This window comes from Pholis gunnellus, assembly GCF_910591455.1.
Source record: "Pholis gunnellus genome assembly, chromosome: 8".
NCBI lineage: Eukaryota > Metazoa > Chordata > Actinopteri > Perciformes > Pholidae > Pholis > Pholis gunnellus.
The window spans coordinates 16,873,239-16,893,599 of record NC_136534.1 but is presented as its reverse complement, the minus strand read 5'-3'; the positions used below and the strand labels follow the sequence as shown (position 1 = coordinate 16,893,599).

Genomic DNA, 20,361 nt, shown 5'->3' with positions numbered 1-20,361 from the left:
AAATGATGAAAAGACATCTAAAAATGTGGACACTGCAGGAGCAAACAAAGCTAAAGCAGAGGCTAATGTTGGGTAAATATGTAACCCAATGAGTCAGGCCGAGCCGTCACAGGACTGCTATTAGCGCTGCTGGCACACACAAGGCGAGTATTCTGCCAGGCCAGCTACTAAATCTGTTTTAACATGGGGACTATCACACAGAGCCGGGTAGAGACAGAAAAGAAGAAAGAGAGGGAGATGAAAGCGGGAAAGAGAGCGTGCCAAGTTATCCAAAGAGAGAAAAGTCAAGAGCCCACGAGTGCCAACCCGGCCCCAAATTTAAGTGTCTACTTCCACTCGATGAGAGCCAGTTGTGGAAATAGCGAGTGAGAGTGAAAATGCACAAGTGTATTGGTGTATGTGTGTGGTATTTAACTTGAATCTTATCATCTCTACCAACGCTCTCACTTACTGCTACAAGTGGTCTGCTGGAATAAATAACCGGGGCAAATGTATTTTTGTCCCCATGATCAAATCTTAAAATGGACTATGGATCAGTTTCCTTCCGTATATTTTATTCGTTCGTCCCTCCATGTGAGGTATCTCAACTGATTTACATGAAACTCAATGAATGATACTTTCTCACTACTGCTTTATCAAATAGCAAGTTAGTGCGCAAGAAAGATGTCACGTCATATTGTTTTTTTTCCTTTTATCTATTAGTATCGTATGAAATATTCTGATAGAATACGTTTCAGTTTTTCATACCTAAGTATCTTAACATGTTCAGTGCAGCTGTAAAGGACTGACTGAACAAAAGAAGGCTGTTTTTGTGCTTGAAAATAGAAATTAAGTCAAGCATGATATCTGTGACTTTCCACATGCTGTCCCTCTCACCAGGGACAAGAGTTGATTGATTAATGATTGAATAAATGGCGGTGGAATGTTGTGTGAAAGCCTGCTGTTAATTTGAAGCAGCCATTGCAAAAAGGTGGAAAATGTGCATGTTTGCCGAATGTGATACTGTGTGAAATGTGGTAATATCAGGACGGGTGCCTTAAAAATGTCTATTGCCTTTATGTTTTAAAACACGATACAAATATTAAAGCCTATTAAGAACATATCAATAAATAAACAGTGTGGATACAATCTCCAGGCACAACACCCGATCACTAAAAACTCTTCATCCACGATATTCTACCTCAATCTCACATTTAATTGAGTGAAATCAAGCGTGGCATTCCTGTCTTAGTGAAACCTGAGTTACTGCGGCGTCCACCTCAGTTTCTCACCCGTGTGTCGAGGGTTTGAATTCGCCGATCTGTCGCGACCGGCCTGTCTGTGCCTCTGGCTGCTCTTTTTCCACTTTGCTACTGATAACGCTCGCACTGAACCGCACCGAGAGGTATGGAGCCGGTTGCAACCCCAATCATCACCAGACAGGCCTCGAGACAGACAGGACGTTACGGCGATACACACGTGCACAGATTTACGCACGCATTTACACACACTAACGCGCAGGTTCTGGCAAGTTTTTCTTCTCACACGTCTGTGCAATCAGTCGCAAAGACACGTGTATGGCTTCACAACGGAGGAGTGTATTCTGGTTGCTACCCAGAATACACACAGGCCTTGGAGCTGCGGAGGCAGTTGCAGTCAGTTTCCATCCGATTGCTCAAAGACAACCAGCTAGTGTTGGAGCTGGGGAATGATCTACCTATCAAATACACTCTGCTGACCTTCAAATTTACGCCTGCCTAACTGCTCCCTTCAACATATAAATCAAGCATGACTGCAGGCTGAATAAAGCAGAGGTCAGTGGTGGACATACACGTTAAGTAGCAAGTATGAAAGTGAACTACTGGGATGATTAAAAGGGTGTGAAGCCAGTGGAATGAGTGGAAGAATGACTTTTCCCCTCGTATTCATGGGTGAAGATCTTACCTGTGAGAAGCACCTGCGGTACTCCTTCTCCGGCCCAGAGCATTGGAAGACCTGAGGAGCAGCCCTTCCTCCCTCTCTGCCTGATTCCACTCCCAGGTGCGGGATGTGGGGGTGCTGCAGCGGGTAGATGTCGCCGCTGGGTGGGACGTGGGGGCTAAAGCCTGGTTGGAGCTCCCTTTCTCTGTAAATGGGGCTGGAGCGATGGAGAGGAGAGGAAAATGGTGACACGACGGCAGGGGAGTTGGGGCGGGAGAGAGGAGGGATGGGAGGAGGCGGCGCGGTGACGGAGTGCCAGTCAAACCTGTGGCGGTTGGGTAGGAGAGATGTTGATGAGGAGCGTGAGAAGAAGTGAGAAGGTGGGACTCGCTCTCTTGCCCTCCCGTGCTCTGTATTGGTTTGTGGGGGTCGGTCAACATGGCGGTGTGGGTTGCCAGTTGTGGCGGGAACCTCCTCAGCAGCAGGGTCCTCAGAGACCTCCTCCTCCTCACGCCTCCCCCGCTTCCTTTCCTCTCCATCACTCGCCGTCTCCTCGTCCTCCTTCCCGTTGTTCTCTGCATCGTCTTCATTGGGCGCAGGTGATGTTTCATCATCAGTGCCGTTAACAGTGTGGCGAGCCTGCCGGTTGGGACGGTGCAGAGGCAGAGAGAACGGGACCCTGCCGTACCCAAACTGACCTGGACGGATGGCGGAAGACCTGCGAGTCAAAAGGAAAGACACAAAAAATGGAAGAAGAAGCAGTATTTAGAGAGGAAGATTTACAGATGGAGAGAAAGATCCAGAGGCAGTGACAAAAATAAAGAGAACAGGAAGACAGGATGCATTTCAGAGTACATGTTAGCTGTCCAACATAATCATAACCGACATTCAGCGGGCAGAGTAATGCAGTGCCTGTTGTTATGACAAAAGCCAGAGGTAATGATCTAATAACACAGCAGATACCAGTTATGTGCAAAACTCCAAACTCAAACACTGGAAACATCATAACAAACCCTCTCTAATGCCGAAACAATGTCAGCACTTTAACTAACGGCACCTGAATGAATCCTGAGCATGTGCATCAAATGGTACTCTGAGGAATCTTTGTTGATACAACATCGCTGTTTCTGTGTTACAGTCCCCAGAGATCACAGAGGTTAAAGCCATGTCGTCCGCACTTTTTTGTGCCAGTAAGGCAAAACTCACTTCCTGTGTGTTAAGAGTCATTTTCCTGGAGAAGAGCAGCACACAGCACATGTAAAAGCTTCCGTTAACTGGAAATTGATTGAATCAGTGTTTCTCTATGGGCCACTGACCGTTGACCTTTAAAAAGATGCTGAAACTTTTTGGTTTAAATACTGGATTTTTGTTTTGCATCAAAAACATCTGATTATGACGCATTGGCCCATTAATTTAACAAATCCAGAATTGTGACCAAAATACATACAGAGTAGGAGATTTTACAGATGAAAAATTATATCTGTGAGAAGCTCGGCTCTAATTGATTAGTTCGCTTGTCCGGTCTCACTCACCTCCTCACAGGCAAACCCTCACGATTTGGGGCGGTCGACCTTCTGCTCCCGCCTCCTGCAGACCTCGGTGCTCCTGGATTGGTCGGCCTCCTAATCATGCGTGCTGGCTGGTTGTAGCCGTGAGAGGGAGCGTGGTAGGGCGATCGGTACACAGGCGCATGGTCTTGATTGCTTGGGGAGAATTCTGGCTGGTAAAAAGGAGGGTTTGGATTGGCCTGTCCTGGTACCGGAGCTGCTCCTCCTCCCCCGGGGTTGGTATTCCGATACAGAGACACCCCTTGGTTGTGATTGTCGGAGATGGACGGGGAGTGATGAGGCTGGTGCTGCCCGGGGTAACGAGGAGGGTAGAAGGGGCGCACAGGTGAGATGACAGGACCTCCGATGCCCCCGGGCAAATAACCTGCCCAGTTAGGTGGAGAGTGGGAGAGGGGAGGCGGGGGAGGTAAACACGACCTGCTCCTCTGTGACACGCCTACGCCGCAGGTCTGCGAGCAGTCAGACCACTCCCCCCACACAGACCACACCCCCTCCACAGGCTCCGCCTCAAACACCTGTCTGGACCGTCTGCCTGCCACCTGGCACACACACACACACACACACACACACACACACACACACACACACACACACACACACACACACAGATATTGAGATACAACTGAATGAAAAGTAGAAAAGTCTCATTTGAAAAGATGGAACTCTTTTTGAATAATGACTGAAATGATTAACTAATTACTAAATAGTTGCTGATTATTATTATATTAGCTACATGTTTCCTCATCACTCTCTGTCACGCCCAACAACGATATACTGATTTTAAACAAGAGCTCATCCATTCGTGAGGTAACCGGTTTGTCATCACCACCTTTCAGTATTCAGCAAAACTAGAAATCTGTGCACGATCACTACAACAGTTGGTAGTCTCTGGTTTAATCCAGCAGATATATCTCTTTTCACTTCTAACAGAAAATGTTGTGAAAATCTGATTTAATGTCAGTATGCTCTGTACCGTTTTAAAATGTAAGGCCTGAATGAAAACATTTTTGGGCAATAAATTAATTGAAAAAAAAGAAAGGTTTGGCTGGTTAAAAAGTACTTTCAATGAATTGAATGTGTTCTGACTGGATGTAACATTAACCCCTCTGTAAAAAGGTTAAAACGACAAGCGTTGGCAATATTTTAAAGAAGTACTTAACTTAGCAAAAAACGCTGCCATTGCAAAATCAAAAATCTCTGGAGGGACTTATCACTTCACAGTAACTGAGTCCGCTGTTGAGCTGCAGTCTCATGAGTTTCCTTCCTCTGAGGCCAAAATATAAATCCTGAAAAGATTCATAGTTTACTCAGGCTTTGAGGTCACCTGCCAGCAGCTTATGAGCAGATGGATAAATTCATTGGAGTTGGTGTCATATGAATGCGCTGCAGAAACAACAAGATTGGGGCTGATCTGGCTGTGAATGTGTGTGTGTGCGTGTGTGTGAATGTGTGTGTGTGCGTGTGCGTGTGCGTGTGCGTGTGCGTGCGTGTGCGTGTGTGTGTGTGTGTGTGTGTGTGTGTGTGTGTGAGAGTGCATGCATGTGGGTGCCAGGTCAGGCTTTGATGTCTTCCTCTATGGCTACAAATAAATGTTTCTCCTCTCATTTCACAACTGAAGCATTGGCCTGGTTGGCAGAGCGGCAAACATGAGAGCTGAACAAAAGTTTCCATTCAGAAAGAACCAAAACATAAATCTGCACTCCACTTCTCCCCCCTCACTCTCTCTTTTTGAGTGTGTACATTTGTGTGTACATGGGCAGAAAGATGTAAGTAAACATACTGTAGAAACTGTTTGTGGGTTTGTGGCGAGAGAGGACAGGTGTAAGAGGCATGCTTGTGTGTTTGTGTTTCTATGCATGTGTGCTTCAGTACAGTATTATCCAGATTAAAAGGGTTCCTGTCAGTGTCTGGGGTGAAATGGCAGGAGGGTGGGAGAAGAGCAAAGAGAAAGGGGTACGAGAGATGAGGGGGGGTTGAAGCAGACAGGCCTAATGACTGAGTGTGTGTGTGTGTGTGTGTGTGTGTGTGTATGTGTGTTTCTAGAAAAGAGGTGTTGTCTTTTGTAATGAGTGACATCAAACACACAGCTGCCACATAACTGGGACCATTAATGAGCTCCGTGCAGTGAACCTGCAGCAGCTACCGCTGACCTGGAGCTACTGGTTAAACTCCTGCGACACTGCACTGCCAGGCCTGATCCAGACCGGAGTGTAGCTGCGAATACTGACATGTGTACATACAACCAAATGTTGTAATTGTCCTCCACTCCATAGTGGCAGTGAAGAGATCAAGTCCTTTACCGGTTTCCAGCAGAAGAGATGGGGGACAAAATCCACAGTTATTCTTCATCCTTTTTTTTTGTAATTAGAACAGATTTTTCAGCTCAACTGAAGGATTAAGTGTTCATTTATAGGTTGAGGACCAGAATCTTGTCAAACCTTCGGTAACAGATTTCTTCCACTTGGGTGCAGCAGAAATGAATAGCGAACATTGACACGTCAACACCTTTAGGGTTGTTTTTTGCAAACTATTGCTTCTTCCAACAGTTACGGGGGATATTATCATTCATTTGAAGGGGTGTTTCTGGCCAACTGATGACTGTGAGTCCAACATTCACTCTCTTTTAGCTCTGTTTTTGGTCTCCATCAGCTCCTGGGGGAAATATTTGGATCTTTAGCTGCTAATGTTGGACTATGTGCGCCAGCTAGTCGCTAAATGTGTCTGATGTTTGGTCCTGAGCGGGTAGTGTAACATCTGCCAGCTGGGGCCATAAAACCCTATGCGAGTGGTGAGAGTGAACCAAAACAGTAACATTTCGGCCGAACAAATGAGCTAAACAATTAGCTGAAACTCACTATAAAGATTCAGGTTATAATTCTCTTGAGCTTCTTCTCCTTTCACAATGTTTTCACATTGTCATTTGATACATTGTTATTATAAAAAATAGCAATGATGGCGGCTTTAAGCTAAATACTTTTTTTTAAAACCTAAATACATCATCTGAAAAATGCATTAACACAGCTGCTGTTTTTGTTAAGAGTAGATCATGAAAAGATGTTGTTATCTATAACAACAATTTGTTCCATAGTTCAGGGGAAGCTGATTTGAGGCTTCAGCAGAATGAGTTACAGTCTTTTCAGTTTAAAATTCCCTCTTTGTTTTCTTATACGGTGTTCCCTTGCTTAGCAGTAGTGGAGCGATGCTAACACAAATAGAATTGGATACTAAAAAGGCTGGAAGGTACCCACCTAATTTGACTGACTGCGACTGGTGAAGCCTCACATTAGCTTTGGCTGAAATTCGGCATGTATTTTTGCAAAGTATGAAGACTTTGGATTTGGTCTCCCATCTCTTCCATTGGTGTTAGTGAGGGATCACCTTTGGAGCCGAATGGTAACAGTGCATGCCACATAACGGCAACAGTCTCCAGCCAGGGACCCTGGCTGCATGTCATACATCTCTATCTCTCTCTCCCCCGTTTCCAGTCTGCCTCTTCACTGTCCAATAAAGGTGAAAATGCCAACAACAAAAAAATCTTTAAAAAAGAAAAAGAATGGGATGTCTTTGCAGCCAGTATGAACATTTCCAGCGTCCGATAACTCTTATAGAGTGCATATGGGCCAGTCAGGTTTGTTTTAGGACGTGAAATAATGGAAATCTATCCTTAAACTGTCACTTTTCAGCCCTTTATCACGAAGCTGTTGTCTGCGGATCTCACTCCTAATGAGCTAATGACTCACCTTCCTCCTGGCTGCCTTGGTCACGGAGGTCGTGACCACCACAAAACCCCACAGGACATAGAGCCTGGAGAGATGAAGAGCAGAGGGGGAAATAAGTGGCAGATATACAAGATTTTAAACATCAGCAGGTTGTTCCATAATAGTTCCATGACCTAAAATGAGCATTTGTATGTACTCTGCAAACGTACAGAGACTCATTGTTCTTTGTTCAATGGTCATCAGCGTTCTTGAACATTTTTTCCCCGAATGTAAATTTAGTTTACAAACTGTGTTGAATGTGTTGAATGAACACCCCATATGTTCCAGTGACCTAATTTTAATTTAGCAACCAATTATGCCACTTTGTTTCCCACTACAGGCGTGAGCGTTCCAGCCGGGGTGAACACAAGTTTATTTTTCCCTTCAGGGTTCACTGGCAAACATCTCTATCAATTTGGGGAGGCGCTAACAAACTAATGGATTTAAACAGCAAGTATGTTTCTCCTCCGCATGCCTCTCTCTGGGGCTCTACACCACCCTGAGGATATGGCTTTAACACACACACACACACACACACACACACACACACACACACACACACACACACACACACACACACACACACACACACACACAACCAGACTTAATCAGTCACAATATCTAAAATAATGCTGTACTGTGAGGTAGTTTTTATTTGAGGTCTGACGTGGTTCATGATGTGAGATGGTGATGAATGCCCCCTTTAATTTTGGGTTAGTGTTCATAAACGTGACATAACACTACATTAGGATGCATTACCCACTAGAGCAGCTTTATATTATCTATATATATATATATATATATATATATATATATATATATATATATATATATATATTGAGTCGTCAAAGCCATACATTTCCCTTAAAAGGGAAACGTTTCTGATGAATGTACTTGTTTTTAAGAAAACCAGCAGTTGCCACAACAATCTCCATGAAGTTGCAGACACAAGTGCACAAGAAACAAGTGGAATACCATCTCTTCATCTGCCAAGAAAATAGCCTGAACATGATACTAAACGACTTGCTATGATGGACCATTCAGCGCTCAACACGAGAACCAAACCATCACCACAACCACGAGTCCGCAAGCCACATGTAGTCAGGGTAATTGGTGCCTTCTTCCCAGTGTGGTGCACCGCCGTGGTCTCTGCAACCTTCCCCACATCAGACTACCCCGAAAAACACAGACAAAGGTCCCGCACAGCCCGACACAACAGAGCCGCTGAGGCCGAAGTAAGGACCCCCTACCCGGGTCCACGTTTTCCTGGCCGCTACAGTGGCACATTGTAGAATAAACTCAGAGCCGCGGGGACAGAGGGAAAGAGAGAGGGAGACAGAGATATGCGACAGGGGGGAAAATCTCAAAAATCTGCCCTGAGGAGAAAGACTCTACCCTAAACCCAGATGTCTTAGGGTAAATTCCTATCATATATCCTGCAAAGCGCAGTGCGCAACAAGAAGGCGTCGCGCGTAAAAGTCCAAACTTCGCCACAAAACAAAACTTTATAAAATCTCTTCCACGCTCAACACACCATGCCCGCTCAAAGGAGGATGCAACCCCCCATGTGATGTTGTGTACAAGCGGACTGAGAGAGGCAGCAGGTTGCAGCAGTAAAAGTCAAAGTTTTACCTGAATAGTAAACCGAGCCGCATGCTCCTCCAAGAGTCTCCCACAACAGTCCTCACTCCGCGACTAATAAAAGCTATTGATTATCAGTCCAGGTTTAGTGATCGGATTGTGGTCTGTTCGGGTCTGTGCGGTCCTGAAAGAAATGTGGTGAAATCCTGCGAGGGCTTCTTCAGCTCTCTCTCTCTCTCTCTCTCTCTCTCTCTCTCTCTCTCTCTCTCTCTCTCTCTCTCTCTCTCTGTCCCCTTCCTCCTGTCACAGTCACTCCCCGTGATTTTAGGAGAGTGGGAAGGGTTCGGTTTTTTTTCTCTCTTTCAGTCCGTTCACTCCACAACTTTTTTTGGGGTCCTTATTATAAACTGGTGTGACGCATGGCAGCCAGGGGGCCAGAGGGAAGAGAGAGGGGGGAGACAGGAGACACAAAATGAACAGATTACACAACTCTCCCCATCTCTTATTTTCACACGAATAAACCACACACTCCCAGAGCCTCTCTCTATCTCTCTCTCTCTCTCTCTCTCTCTCTCTCTCTCTCTCTCTCTCTCTCTCTCTCTCTCTCTCGCTCTCTCTCTCTCTCTCTCACACACACACACACACCTCTATGGGTCCTGACTAAGCTATAATAACTCTCAGAGCCGCTTTCTTAGTTGCACAATCCAACATAAGAATGCTACATTGTACCAGGTCACACTGATCAGTAGTAATAATCTACTCATTGTCGGAAACAGCCATGAGCTGGCAGCATCTGCAGCAGGGAGGTACAAAGCTTTATGGGCCTACCATTGTGCCAATACAAACACTAATTGTTCTACAACAAAGTGGAAAATGAATGTCGAAAGTGGAAAATTATTTTTGTATTTTGCATAGATGAAATATGGCTGTTGACTCACTGGAAGGATAGTTGCCATGCAACATATATTTTTGAGTGATATAAACATTGCTGTGTTTTCTCATAACTGTTTAATCACATAAGGGCTCGAAAACAGACATGCTCCACCAGATAAGTACACCCAAGGGACAAGACACTTCAGAGCTGGAATGATGACTCTGTCTCTGTGTGTGTGTGTGTGTGTTTGTGTTTGTGAGTGTGTGTGGGCTCTGAACTCTTCTTGGTTGCGGTCTGAAGCAGATGTGAAAACTGTCTGATGCCAACTTGTTTACACCATATTTATTTGGTTGTAAGCCACCGACCTCAGTCTGAAACAGAACGGCGACAGGGGACAGTGGGGACAGTGTGTGTGTGTGTGTGTGTGTGTGTGTGTGTGTGTGTGTTTGTGTGTTTGTGTGTTTGTGTGGGGGGGTGAAGAGTGACACAGAGGTTGGGAGGAAAAATATAAAATGTCTTCATGGGATAAAGAGCTTTACTTGATTTGTGTTGTGTGCCTACTCAAGAAACGTATGGTGCCATGTCTTTCTTTTGACTTCTGTAATATGTTATAATCATAATAAGCAATGTATACATTTTGTTGTAAACATGAAGGTCTGAACATCAGATATAAAATGTTTCTTAATTGGCTTTACTTTGCACTCTGTTGCATTCTTTAACATGCATGTGCTGCATTCTGGATCTGGTTTATATTTAATCTGTGGTGGCTGTATGCATGACAAATAATTAAAAATAAACATCATCTTCATCAAGAAAAACAAGCAGAGAGAAGATAGAGCCGACATGATCAGTATGAACAAGATCGGATGAAGAAAGAGGGAACAGACAGTAAACAGTGCATGAGAATAAAAGAGTCGGATGAAATATGGATAGATTATGAAAAAAAGGGAGGGAAAGTGAAACTAATGGGATACTAAAAACATTGTTTACTACCAAGAAGATCAGAGCCCTACTCAACAACATAACATTTCCCACCCTGCTGCCACTGAGAAGAGAGGCGAGACGGTGGAAATGTGAGAGAGGCCGATGACTGGTCGGGAGGGCGGGTACGCAGTGAGTTATGGTCAAACACACACCCAGGGGTTGAGACGTCCCAGGGCCAAGCTGCTGCTGCTTTTCTTGGACAGGCATCCAAAAACACGGACACAGCGATGGCGAAGGAGATTAGCGACTTCAAAGCCCGCTGCGAGCCAACAACTTAAAACTCAAACCACATTACAGACCGGGCTTCAGATCTGATCTGTCAAAATAAAAGTTAACGTTAAAGGCGTACCCAGAATGATGAGGGTAGATTCCAGAGGTTAACGCACATGCATAGACACATATAGCAGGGTCGGGTGTGTGTGTGTGTGTGTGATTAGTGAAATGGATATCTCTGTACTTCTAAGCAGCGTGTCTATCAGTAACTACAATTAGCCAGAGGTCATTGCCATGGCCACCAGTGGTCCGTGACCACTTATAGCCCTCAGCTCCACTCCTCCCTCCCTTCTATCGTTTCTCTCTTTCTCTGGATCCCTGAGAAGCAATAACTAACGTGTTGGCCTGCCGGCATGCAACACCAACCACAGAATGCTGATTAGCAAAATGTCTGTATCAAGTCGTCATCACAACATACAGATGTATGTGTGTGTCCGGGGAGGTCCGTATGTAGCAGCAGATCTGTGATGCGTCTCGAGCGGCTGACTTCAGTGATAGCCCTGCAGATCACAGTAGCGGGGCGCCGTGGGAGTGATACATCACTCGAAAAACTCCTTGCATGTACACACACCCTGCCTCCAAAAAACACACACACACAACCCGGCCTCGGGCCCAGTAAGCCCGCAACCCTTTTACTGTAAAAGTCAATGAGGCCTCCAGGCTTCTTCAGACCAGCATCACGGACAGAGTTGGGCTGAGAAGACAGCAGCGAGACAGAGTGACTTGAATAAGTCAAACAGAGGGGATGAGTATGAAGACCCATCTGATGGTTATCATTAACCCTTTTCAGACCACAGGTCCCAGTGCATGAAAAGCTCAGTTTAAACTCACTTACAGACACAGCGAGAGGAGGCAGGGCTGAAACAGTGTCTTTATGTAAGAGGGAGGAGAGTGTTCATCCATGCAGGTATATGACGATCAGTTTGTCTGATGGTCTACCACTTTGGTCCAGACTGAAATATCTCAATGGCTCTGGGATGGATTGGCCCAGACGCACCAAACCGACATCAAAGAACTAGCGGCGACGAAGGCCGACTGTTGCGTCTCCTCACGTCGCTTGTGTCTTGGCCAAAAAGTTGCACTTGAACATCCCGCAAAGACTACAGCCAACCACCAACTAGCAAGTACGTTCTGCGCCTACCTGAGAGGAAATAACTCTCCATACCAGCAGGTAGCAGTAGTCTGTATTCGTCATTCAAAAAGGGAAACCGGAAGACCTAGGACTGTGGATGTACTGTTGTTATGATGAAACACAGCAGCTTTTGCCTACCATTTTCACACCACTCTCGCTCAACACATAGCTTCAATTCAGATTGTAATGTTGTTAGTATATTGGATTGATCAGATGAAAAGCTAATCAGATTGATTTCTCAGGGCAGACTAGTGCCAACGGTGCGGGACATAACTAGGGCCACAGACACTCACCGACCTTAATGGATGACATTTTTGATTAGACATTAGAGGATAAAGCTCGACGACTTTGGTGATCCCCTGACATTTCCTCTGGCATTTCTTGTTTTAGTGGATTGTCTTTTTTATGTGTTGTCATAATTTTTGGTTCAGACATTCATGGTACCCAGAGGATGGATCCTTTCAGTAATTCCCTGTATTTTGCTCTAGTGCTACCAGCAGGTCAAAGTGTTTACTTGTCCAGTGAAATAACTCAAGATCTACTAGAAGGATTGGCACAAATTTTGGTTGAGACATTAATGGTTCCCAGAGGATGAAGCCTAATCATCTTAGTGGTCCCCTGACTTATCATCGAGCGGTATAACATAATCCTCATCTGTAGTCCAGTGCATGAAATGTGCTTTGACTAGTTATTTATCCAGTAGGAATGGGGTTAGGTCAATATGGAAGCAAAACAAAGAACCAAAAAGGTGGAAGCACAGATTTAGGTTTAAAAGGTTTTTCCTTTTACTTATTTCTTTCTCTTTCTGTGTTGTCTGGTTTTGTAAATGTGGCAGCCGTCTGCAGCACATATGAACATTATATGAAAATATGTTCGCTCATGCCACGAATGTCTTCACACTTTGCCCGTGCATGTCAGAAGACTCGCAGATGCAAAAGTATGTTCCAAGCTTAAGGCAGTAGCATATAGTTCAACATAAAGCACGTGACGGTGAGAGACTTTAATTTGGACAGTTGTGAAATCCAAACATTGAGATAGAGAACGTCATGAATTGATATCTGTGAAGGCTGCGAACTAAGCGGAGAGTCCTGACCCAACAGTACAGTCGGCCTCAGAAGCCTCGAGGAGAGACGAGAGAGAGACTGACAGACGGGGACACAAAGGGAGTGAAAAGAAAGGCAGCAGCAGAAAGGGGATGAAAGGGAATGTGAGAGAAAGAGGTAATGGCAGATTAGATGGGAACTGAGCAAGTGTAAAGGAGAGTGAAAGAGAAAGAACGCAGAAAGGGGGTGCGATTTGTCTGGCTCAGATGGAGTCAATATTTGCTCCATTCCACCAATCCTGTGCCAGGGTCCGGATCAAAGCGGGGCATGTGTGCTCTGAAAAGGGTGCAGAGAGCCAGAGAAGAAAACGGATAACATCTTTACAGTCCGAGAGGGAGCCACAGAGATATTTTTCCACTAAAAGCCTTTTAGTTCTGTGAAACTGTAAGCACGGGCTATTGATGGAGCTCAGACAGAAAGATCATTATTGATGAGAATAAAAATAAAAGGTCCAAATTTAGAAAAATACGGAGACAAGAGGATTGACGGGTGGAGCACACTAATGAGGCGTTACAGTCGTCCCTGGCGGGACAAGGACATGACAGGAAGAGCGAGAGAGAGGTCAGCTGAGTTGGACCCTAATTGGCTGACGAAACTGCTGAAATAACCTTGTTCCAATTATTCACACAAAGAGCAATTGTTACCCATTCAGAGAAGCTACTGGGCCACGTATGTACACATAACAACAACAAACAACGGTGTCTATGTGTGTGTGAACGGACATGTAAGCTATGGCTTGGCACAGTGCAGCCATGTTTGGCACCAGACACACCAGCCCACAAGAGCTCTCAAAAGCGTAACGACGCAGCTGGGTAATAACTGCTTCGGTATGTTTATGGCCGATCGGTTTTAGACTACCGTGTGCTGTATCACAGGCTGAAGTTCAATTAACTGCCGCTGATAGTAAATTCCTGTCATTCATGAGATCTTGGTCGATGATGACAGATCTGACAGCCATCAGTGATGTATTGTCATTACTTTTAGATTTTTAGATGAGATATGGGTAAAGCTACGCTGATTTGTTTAGACGAGCCTCTGCAGTCGATATAAGAGTCTATACTCTGCAGTCACGCCAAGGGCTCGGTGAGGCTGTACTCGGGCACAACAATGCTTTGAGCTAAATGCTAACACAGGCATGCTATTATGCTCACAGTGACAATGTTAACATGCTGCTGTTAAGCAGGTAATATTGACTGTGTTCACTGTCATAGTTTAGCGTGTTAGCATGTTTGCAAATTGATGCAAATACAAAGTGCAGCTGAGGCTGATGGGAAAGTCATCAGGTTTTAGATAGCTGGTCATAAAAACAATAAAAAAATGTTACCTGATGATAGCTTAAAAGAAAAAGTTAAGTGACCTCTCAGGTGAAAGGTTATTACAATTCATCCTTCGGGCGGCATAAACATCTCCACAAAGATTTAATAGCAATATTTCTGATAGTTGTAGAGATATTTCAGTCTGCATGAAAGTGTTGGACAGACAAACATTACCGTCTACAGAGCTACGCCACTAGCATCAACAAAAACATTCCAAGGGCCTGTTAAATCTTAAAATGCTATTATTATTCACTCTCAATATTAATCAGTTTAAAAAGACAAACTACCAAAGCCTCAAGAATTACTCAAAAAGCTTCTTTCCTACCTATTTATTTATGTATCCAAACCCTTTCCAGATTAACCCGCTGTGGCAGCTCCAGGGCAGAAATGTACCAATCAACAGTTGTGTAGGGGCCCGAATCTCACAACAAAGACCCAAGAGTGAATAATAATGCAGGACTCTGAGAGAGGCCCCTATCAGTTCAGTTGATACTGAGTCTGAATGTTGCATATTCCCACACAAATTAGCGTTTAATCAAAAAACCAAATGACAACTGAAACAAGGTGAATTTGGAGAGCGCAGGGAGCCTCGGTATTTGGGGCCCTGCGGCAGTGGACTGGCCTGCTGGAATTGTAATCCAACCTCAAAAGAAACAATTCTTCCTAAATATTATCTGAGGTCTGAATACTAGGTGAAACATAGAAGATTTAAAAAGAAAAGAAAATCTCTCTCAAAGTGTATACATTCAAATATTGTTTAAAGGAATAGCTAAACATCTTGGGAAGTACGCTTATTTGCTTTCTTGACGAAAGTCAGATGAGAAGCTCGACACCTCCCTCATGTCTCTAATAACCCCGCGGTGAAACTTGTCATTTTGACGCTTTGGTATTTGGATGAATTAATCAAAGAAAATATGTCGAGTGAGCATTAGAGGTGCAGGAAAGCAGGTTTATCACTTTTGGACAGAGCCAAGCTAGCTGTTTCCCCCTGTTTCCAGTCTTTATGCTAAGCTAAGCTAACCAGCTACTTGCTGTAGATGTAATGGAGAGATATGAGAGTGGTACCAATACTCTACACAACTACATCTAAATCTCGGCAAGAAAGCAAATTAGCATATCTTCCTAAATGTTGGACTATTCCTTTAATTTACAACACCTTTAGATTTACTTGCATCACATTTAAAATAAGAAATCATCTTGTGTATCTTTATGCAATCCATCTGCAACCTTTCAAAGATCTATCTCAAGGACTTGGCCGTGTACTCCAGCACCTCCTCCCCTCCTTTAGCCTTCTGTGAACTGACCGGTGTGTCTCTCCTTCTCTCGGCCAGGTTTAGGTTTCAGTACCCTCCACAAGCAGGAATCCTGGAAACAACCTGAGGTCAACGTCTGAGGTCAGCCTCTCCTCCTCTTACTTCCCAAGGCTTCACTGGTCTCTGCTCAAAATACTGAGATGAGGAAAGTCTATTCAACATGCACTGGATATACTGCATGCGAAGCAAATCATGTGGGGCTGAACTTCTGAATTAACACCTTCTACTGTGGCTTCGATTACAGCTATAGCATAGCGGGAAAAGAAACAATTATTCAACTTCCTACCATAAATGTTATCTTTAATAACTTCTGGTTTGCAAATAATGAAATTCAACCTAATGTGTTCCATGACGGTGTAGTGATAAACGACTTTCCAGTAAATATCACATCATTTTGATTTCCCTCTAATCCTAAATGTTCTCTTCCAGCTATCAGTTTTCAATTTGAAGTAGTTAACTTGCAACTGGATGTACGTCCCCACCCTCGGGTTTTCTGTCAGCCCCGTGATTCCTTGAGTCGGCCTTGGATGTTTTGCATCGTGTAAGTTTTAAACAAGGCAAGCAGCAGTGTGCTATATCAGAGCATGGGCGTCTTCCACATGGGTTGGCACAGAGTCATGCAAGCAAATTCAAAACTGATGCTTGCCTCCCCTTCTCCTCCTCCTCGTGTAAGAATTTACAGTGAGTTGCTGCGGGAACTGTAAATATTTGTGAATTTACAGAGGGGTTGGTTTATTCTTCTCGCTTACTAAACTGGCCTGAGCGTCAACATGACCTCTGACCTTCCCCTGAACTCATAAACTCCTCCCTCCTGAGAGCGATGCAACAGGTTGGCTAGAACAATAAACCAATGCCTTATTCGCACAGACGTTCTCTCTCTCGCCTCTGTCTGCTCCCTCTTCTCTCTAGGTGTCCCACTCTGATGAAAGCAGGATAGGAAATCAGGTCATCAGTGTGTTGAGCATAGCAGACATACTTGGGAGCAGACTGAGGCCAGGCCGAGACTGTACACTACTGTGCTGGGGCTGTGAGCTATCTGTGTGTCTTTGTGAGGGTGATTCCCCCGTCCTGGCTCAGTCACCAGCTCAGTGTGGGTGTGCGTGCATGTGTGCAGGAGCATCTATTACCTTTAAATATATCTAAAGCCAAGTGCCAGCACACGCCTAAATCTAAGGCGCACAGCGGGGGATTAGAGTGGAGACGGTCTGACGGGTTGAGAGAGCAGCCAGATCAAATAAGGAGCAACATACCCCAAAAACTCTTGTATAAACTGTGAGTTGAGACTTCGCTGAGCAGAGTTACTGGACCCAGAACAGTGAGGGGAAAGGAAAGGAGAGACCGGGAGGGAGTTGGCGAAGGGGGAATGAGAGCTGAGCCTGCTCGGCCAGGCAGTGTGGGTGGGCTGAGGTTTTGGGATTTAACAAGAAAGCTTTCTAACAACTTTATTCCGCTATTTTACGTTTTTTGCTTGATTGTTGCTCGGCTGTAAACAAGCAGATGAGTCCCCTCCCAGCTGCATTGAACTAAGGTTTTTAAGTGTGCTAGCGCTGCACTGCTGTCATATATTTGCCTGAAAAACATTTACCTCCGGCACACCGAGTTAACCGAGTAAACAGTCCAAATAATCAAGTGATATTCCCTCAGGTGGTAATTTACAAGCCCCTATCCGAACATTACCGACTTAAACACACACACTATATCTATACCTCCAAATCAGTGTGTGTGTGTGTGTGTGTGTGTGTGTTGAGAAGAGGTCAGCGGAGGGTCTTGACTGCTGGGTCCCTGTCACTGTTTGGCTCTGAGTCCCACAGACCTCCTGTTATTGTTTTCAGTGGCTTCACTTTTAAGGCCACCTTGGCAGTGATCACATTTCTCTCTCTCTCTCTCTCTGCTCACACACACTCTTTCTTTCTTGTCCCTACGTTAAAACACACACACACACACACACACACACACACACACACACACACACACACACACACACACACACACACACACACACACACACACACACACACACACACACACACACACACACACACACACACACACACACACACACACACACACACACACACACACACACACACACACAGAGGGGTTATTTATAACAGGGGTGGAAGGGGAAGGCAACCCGGCCTCACAGGGCCTATTTTGGGAGGTTCAGCCTTCAATCAGTCAGACTGACAGTTTCTCAGTGATACTAGGAGAACAATACAGAGCAGCCTGTTTATCTTCCTCTGGCCAGCCTGTCAGGCTCTGCCTCCCTGCCTGGGTCACCGTCACCCTGCCTCCCTCCAGGAAAGCTGGACTTCCAGGACAACAGTCATCTGAAAATCTGTCACTTCACAACCGCTGTTAGGCTCCCAAAAAGCTCCTCTATTAGGAAATACTTTCTCCACCCGCTGTCATTGTAGCGAACACGTAAAGCTCCTGAAAACCTGGCTTCAAATCTTATACTTCTCTGTAACACAAATATTCATGACTAACTACGGAGAAACAAAACATAAAAAACATCTTTAGACATAATTTTATAAAGACTTCCAACTATTTTGATGATCAAACAGTTGTTTTAGTCATTTGCTGGTTTTAAAGTCTCAAATGTGATGATTTAATGCTTTTCTTTGTCATACATTATAGTACACTGAATATCTTTTGGTTTTGGACTATTGTTCGGACAAAACAGCACATTTGAAGACGCCAACTTGGGCTGTGGTTAATTATACACAGCACTGATTTTCTGACATTTATAGGAAAAACAATGAATTGAGAAAAGATAACTCGGTTGTTGCAGCCCTGGTTGACAGTGACCATACAACCAACCATCTGCCATCAAACTCTGATTCAAATGTTGCCAAATCCTGATTGGTGCGCGCAAGTATGTCACATAAACTTTTCCCAGTGAAAAGAGTACAAAGAAATAGAAAAACAGAGATTTTCTCATGTGAAATAATAAAACTGTTGAGAGAAAATAGTGTGCTCATGTTGAACTCCATCACTCAAAGAAAGAAGCTGATAGAGAAAACACATTTTCAGGGCTTTCAACTTTTAAGAGATGGACAGTTCTTTATGGTTTTCCCATGAAGACTTTGCTCTTATATTAAACTTCTGTAGATATCCATCTCTGTCTCCATGAATGAATTATCGTTACTGTCTCACAATACACTGTACTCAAAAGGTTTTCTTCTTTACTGCAGCCCCCCCAAGCAGCTTTCTCTTTTGATAAACCCCTTTAGCTAAAAATAATTTCCTATGAACTCTGAGCGACTCCACCAGTTGAATGAAGGATTGCTTTGTGTGTGTGTGCGTGTGTGCGTGTGTGCGCGTGTGCGCAAAGCACAGATAATATGGGCAGAGGGTGGGAGCAGTGAGAAGGGCAAAAATAGCCTGATTTTGTTATCTATAAAGTTAAGACTTCAGTGTTTACTGAAGCTAATGGTTTGTGTCATCACTACGCAACTACTGTGCAATGCTGGCTGGTAGCAGGGCCGTATTTTATCTTCCCGTTTAGCACAAAGCCAACAGTAGGGAGTACTATAAATACACATCTTGATATCATAGTATGACATCAAGAGTAAATCAGTGAGAAAGAACTTAAAGGGTCACTTCACCCAAATTCCAACAACATTTTCTTTCTTACCCCTTGTGGTATTCAGCCATATTTGGTTTTGCCTGCATGTGTTGTACCCTCAGGAGTTGTAACAGCTCTGACCTCAGAGGTCAAAATTTCAATTTGCCAAATACTTCATAACCAAATACCTACAAAACTAATGATATTCCCATCCGAGTTCAGCTCTTGCTAACATTAGCATGCTAACATGCTAAACTAAGAAGGCATCGGCATGTTAACAAGCTGGTGTTAGCATTCATCTCAAAGTGCTGCTGTGCCTGCTAGCATTTAATTGCCATGAACACCGTGAGCACCCCAAACCAAACATTTCATTCACATCCATTACATTAGGGTGCCAGCAGAAATCTCAAATGCCATTTAAAAACCTCATAAAAACCAAAAATATCAAAAAATAGGCTACAAAATGATTTTTTAAGGGTGAGCTGGACCCTTTAAGACCACACTGTTGCATCTCAGGTCTTCTGATGGGCGCCTGTGATTCCCCCACTTAGCATAAATAGCAGCAACAGACTGTAAAGAAAGAGGATTTAGTGGCATTTCTGAATACATACACAAGTACAAACATATTATGACCATTACTTCAGTTTGAAACATGGACATCCCTGAGTTTTAGTCCAATCTACAGTCATTTAAGACCCTCTTTCAGTCTGAGGTGACCTGTGTCTGACTCCCAGCGGAGACTTCTTCCTGAACCTGGCTCACCTTTCCTCTCTGGCCCACTAAATGATCTCCGGAAGAACCAAACACACAATCCGTTCTACCGGCTTCACAACCAGCTTTGTTGGAGCGGCTGCTTTTGTCCAGTCATCTCAGTTTATTCTCTGCGATCAGACGCCTCCCTCTCGCCCCCCGTGTCACTGTTGTGACTGATGTCTTTTCCATCCTGCTGCCCTCTCTCAATTAAAAAGGGGAAAACTTCCAATCTTTTT

At 44.4% G+C, this 20,361-nt stretch overlaps 1 protein-coding gene across 1 annotated transcript in view; it reads right to left on the bottom strand.

Annotated features, from left to right (window-relative positions):
* Positions 1 to 8,983, bottom strand: part of adamtsl4 (ADAMTS-like 4) — a 31,544-nt gene extending 22,561 nt beyond the window's left edge. Inside the window, exons 1-4 of the mRNA XM_079164344.1 lie at positions 8,858 to 8,983; positions 7,208 to 7,271; positions 3,432 to 4,006; positions 1,924 to 2,617 (exon numbers count right to left, since the gene is read on the bottom strand). Coding sequence (XP_079020470.1) covers positions 1,924 to 2,617; positions 3,432 to 4,006; positions 7,208 to 7,271; positions 8,858 to 8,880 — 1,356 coding nt within the window. The 5' untranslated portion in view covers positions 8,881 to 8,983. The remainder of the gene's footprint in view (positions 1 to 1,923; positions 2,618 to 3,431; positions 4,007 to 7,207; positions 7,272 to 8,857) is intronic.
* Between the last annotated feature and the right edge of the window lie 11,378 nt (positions 8,984 to 20,361).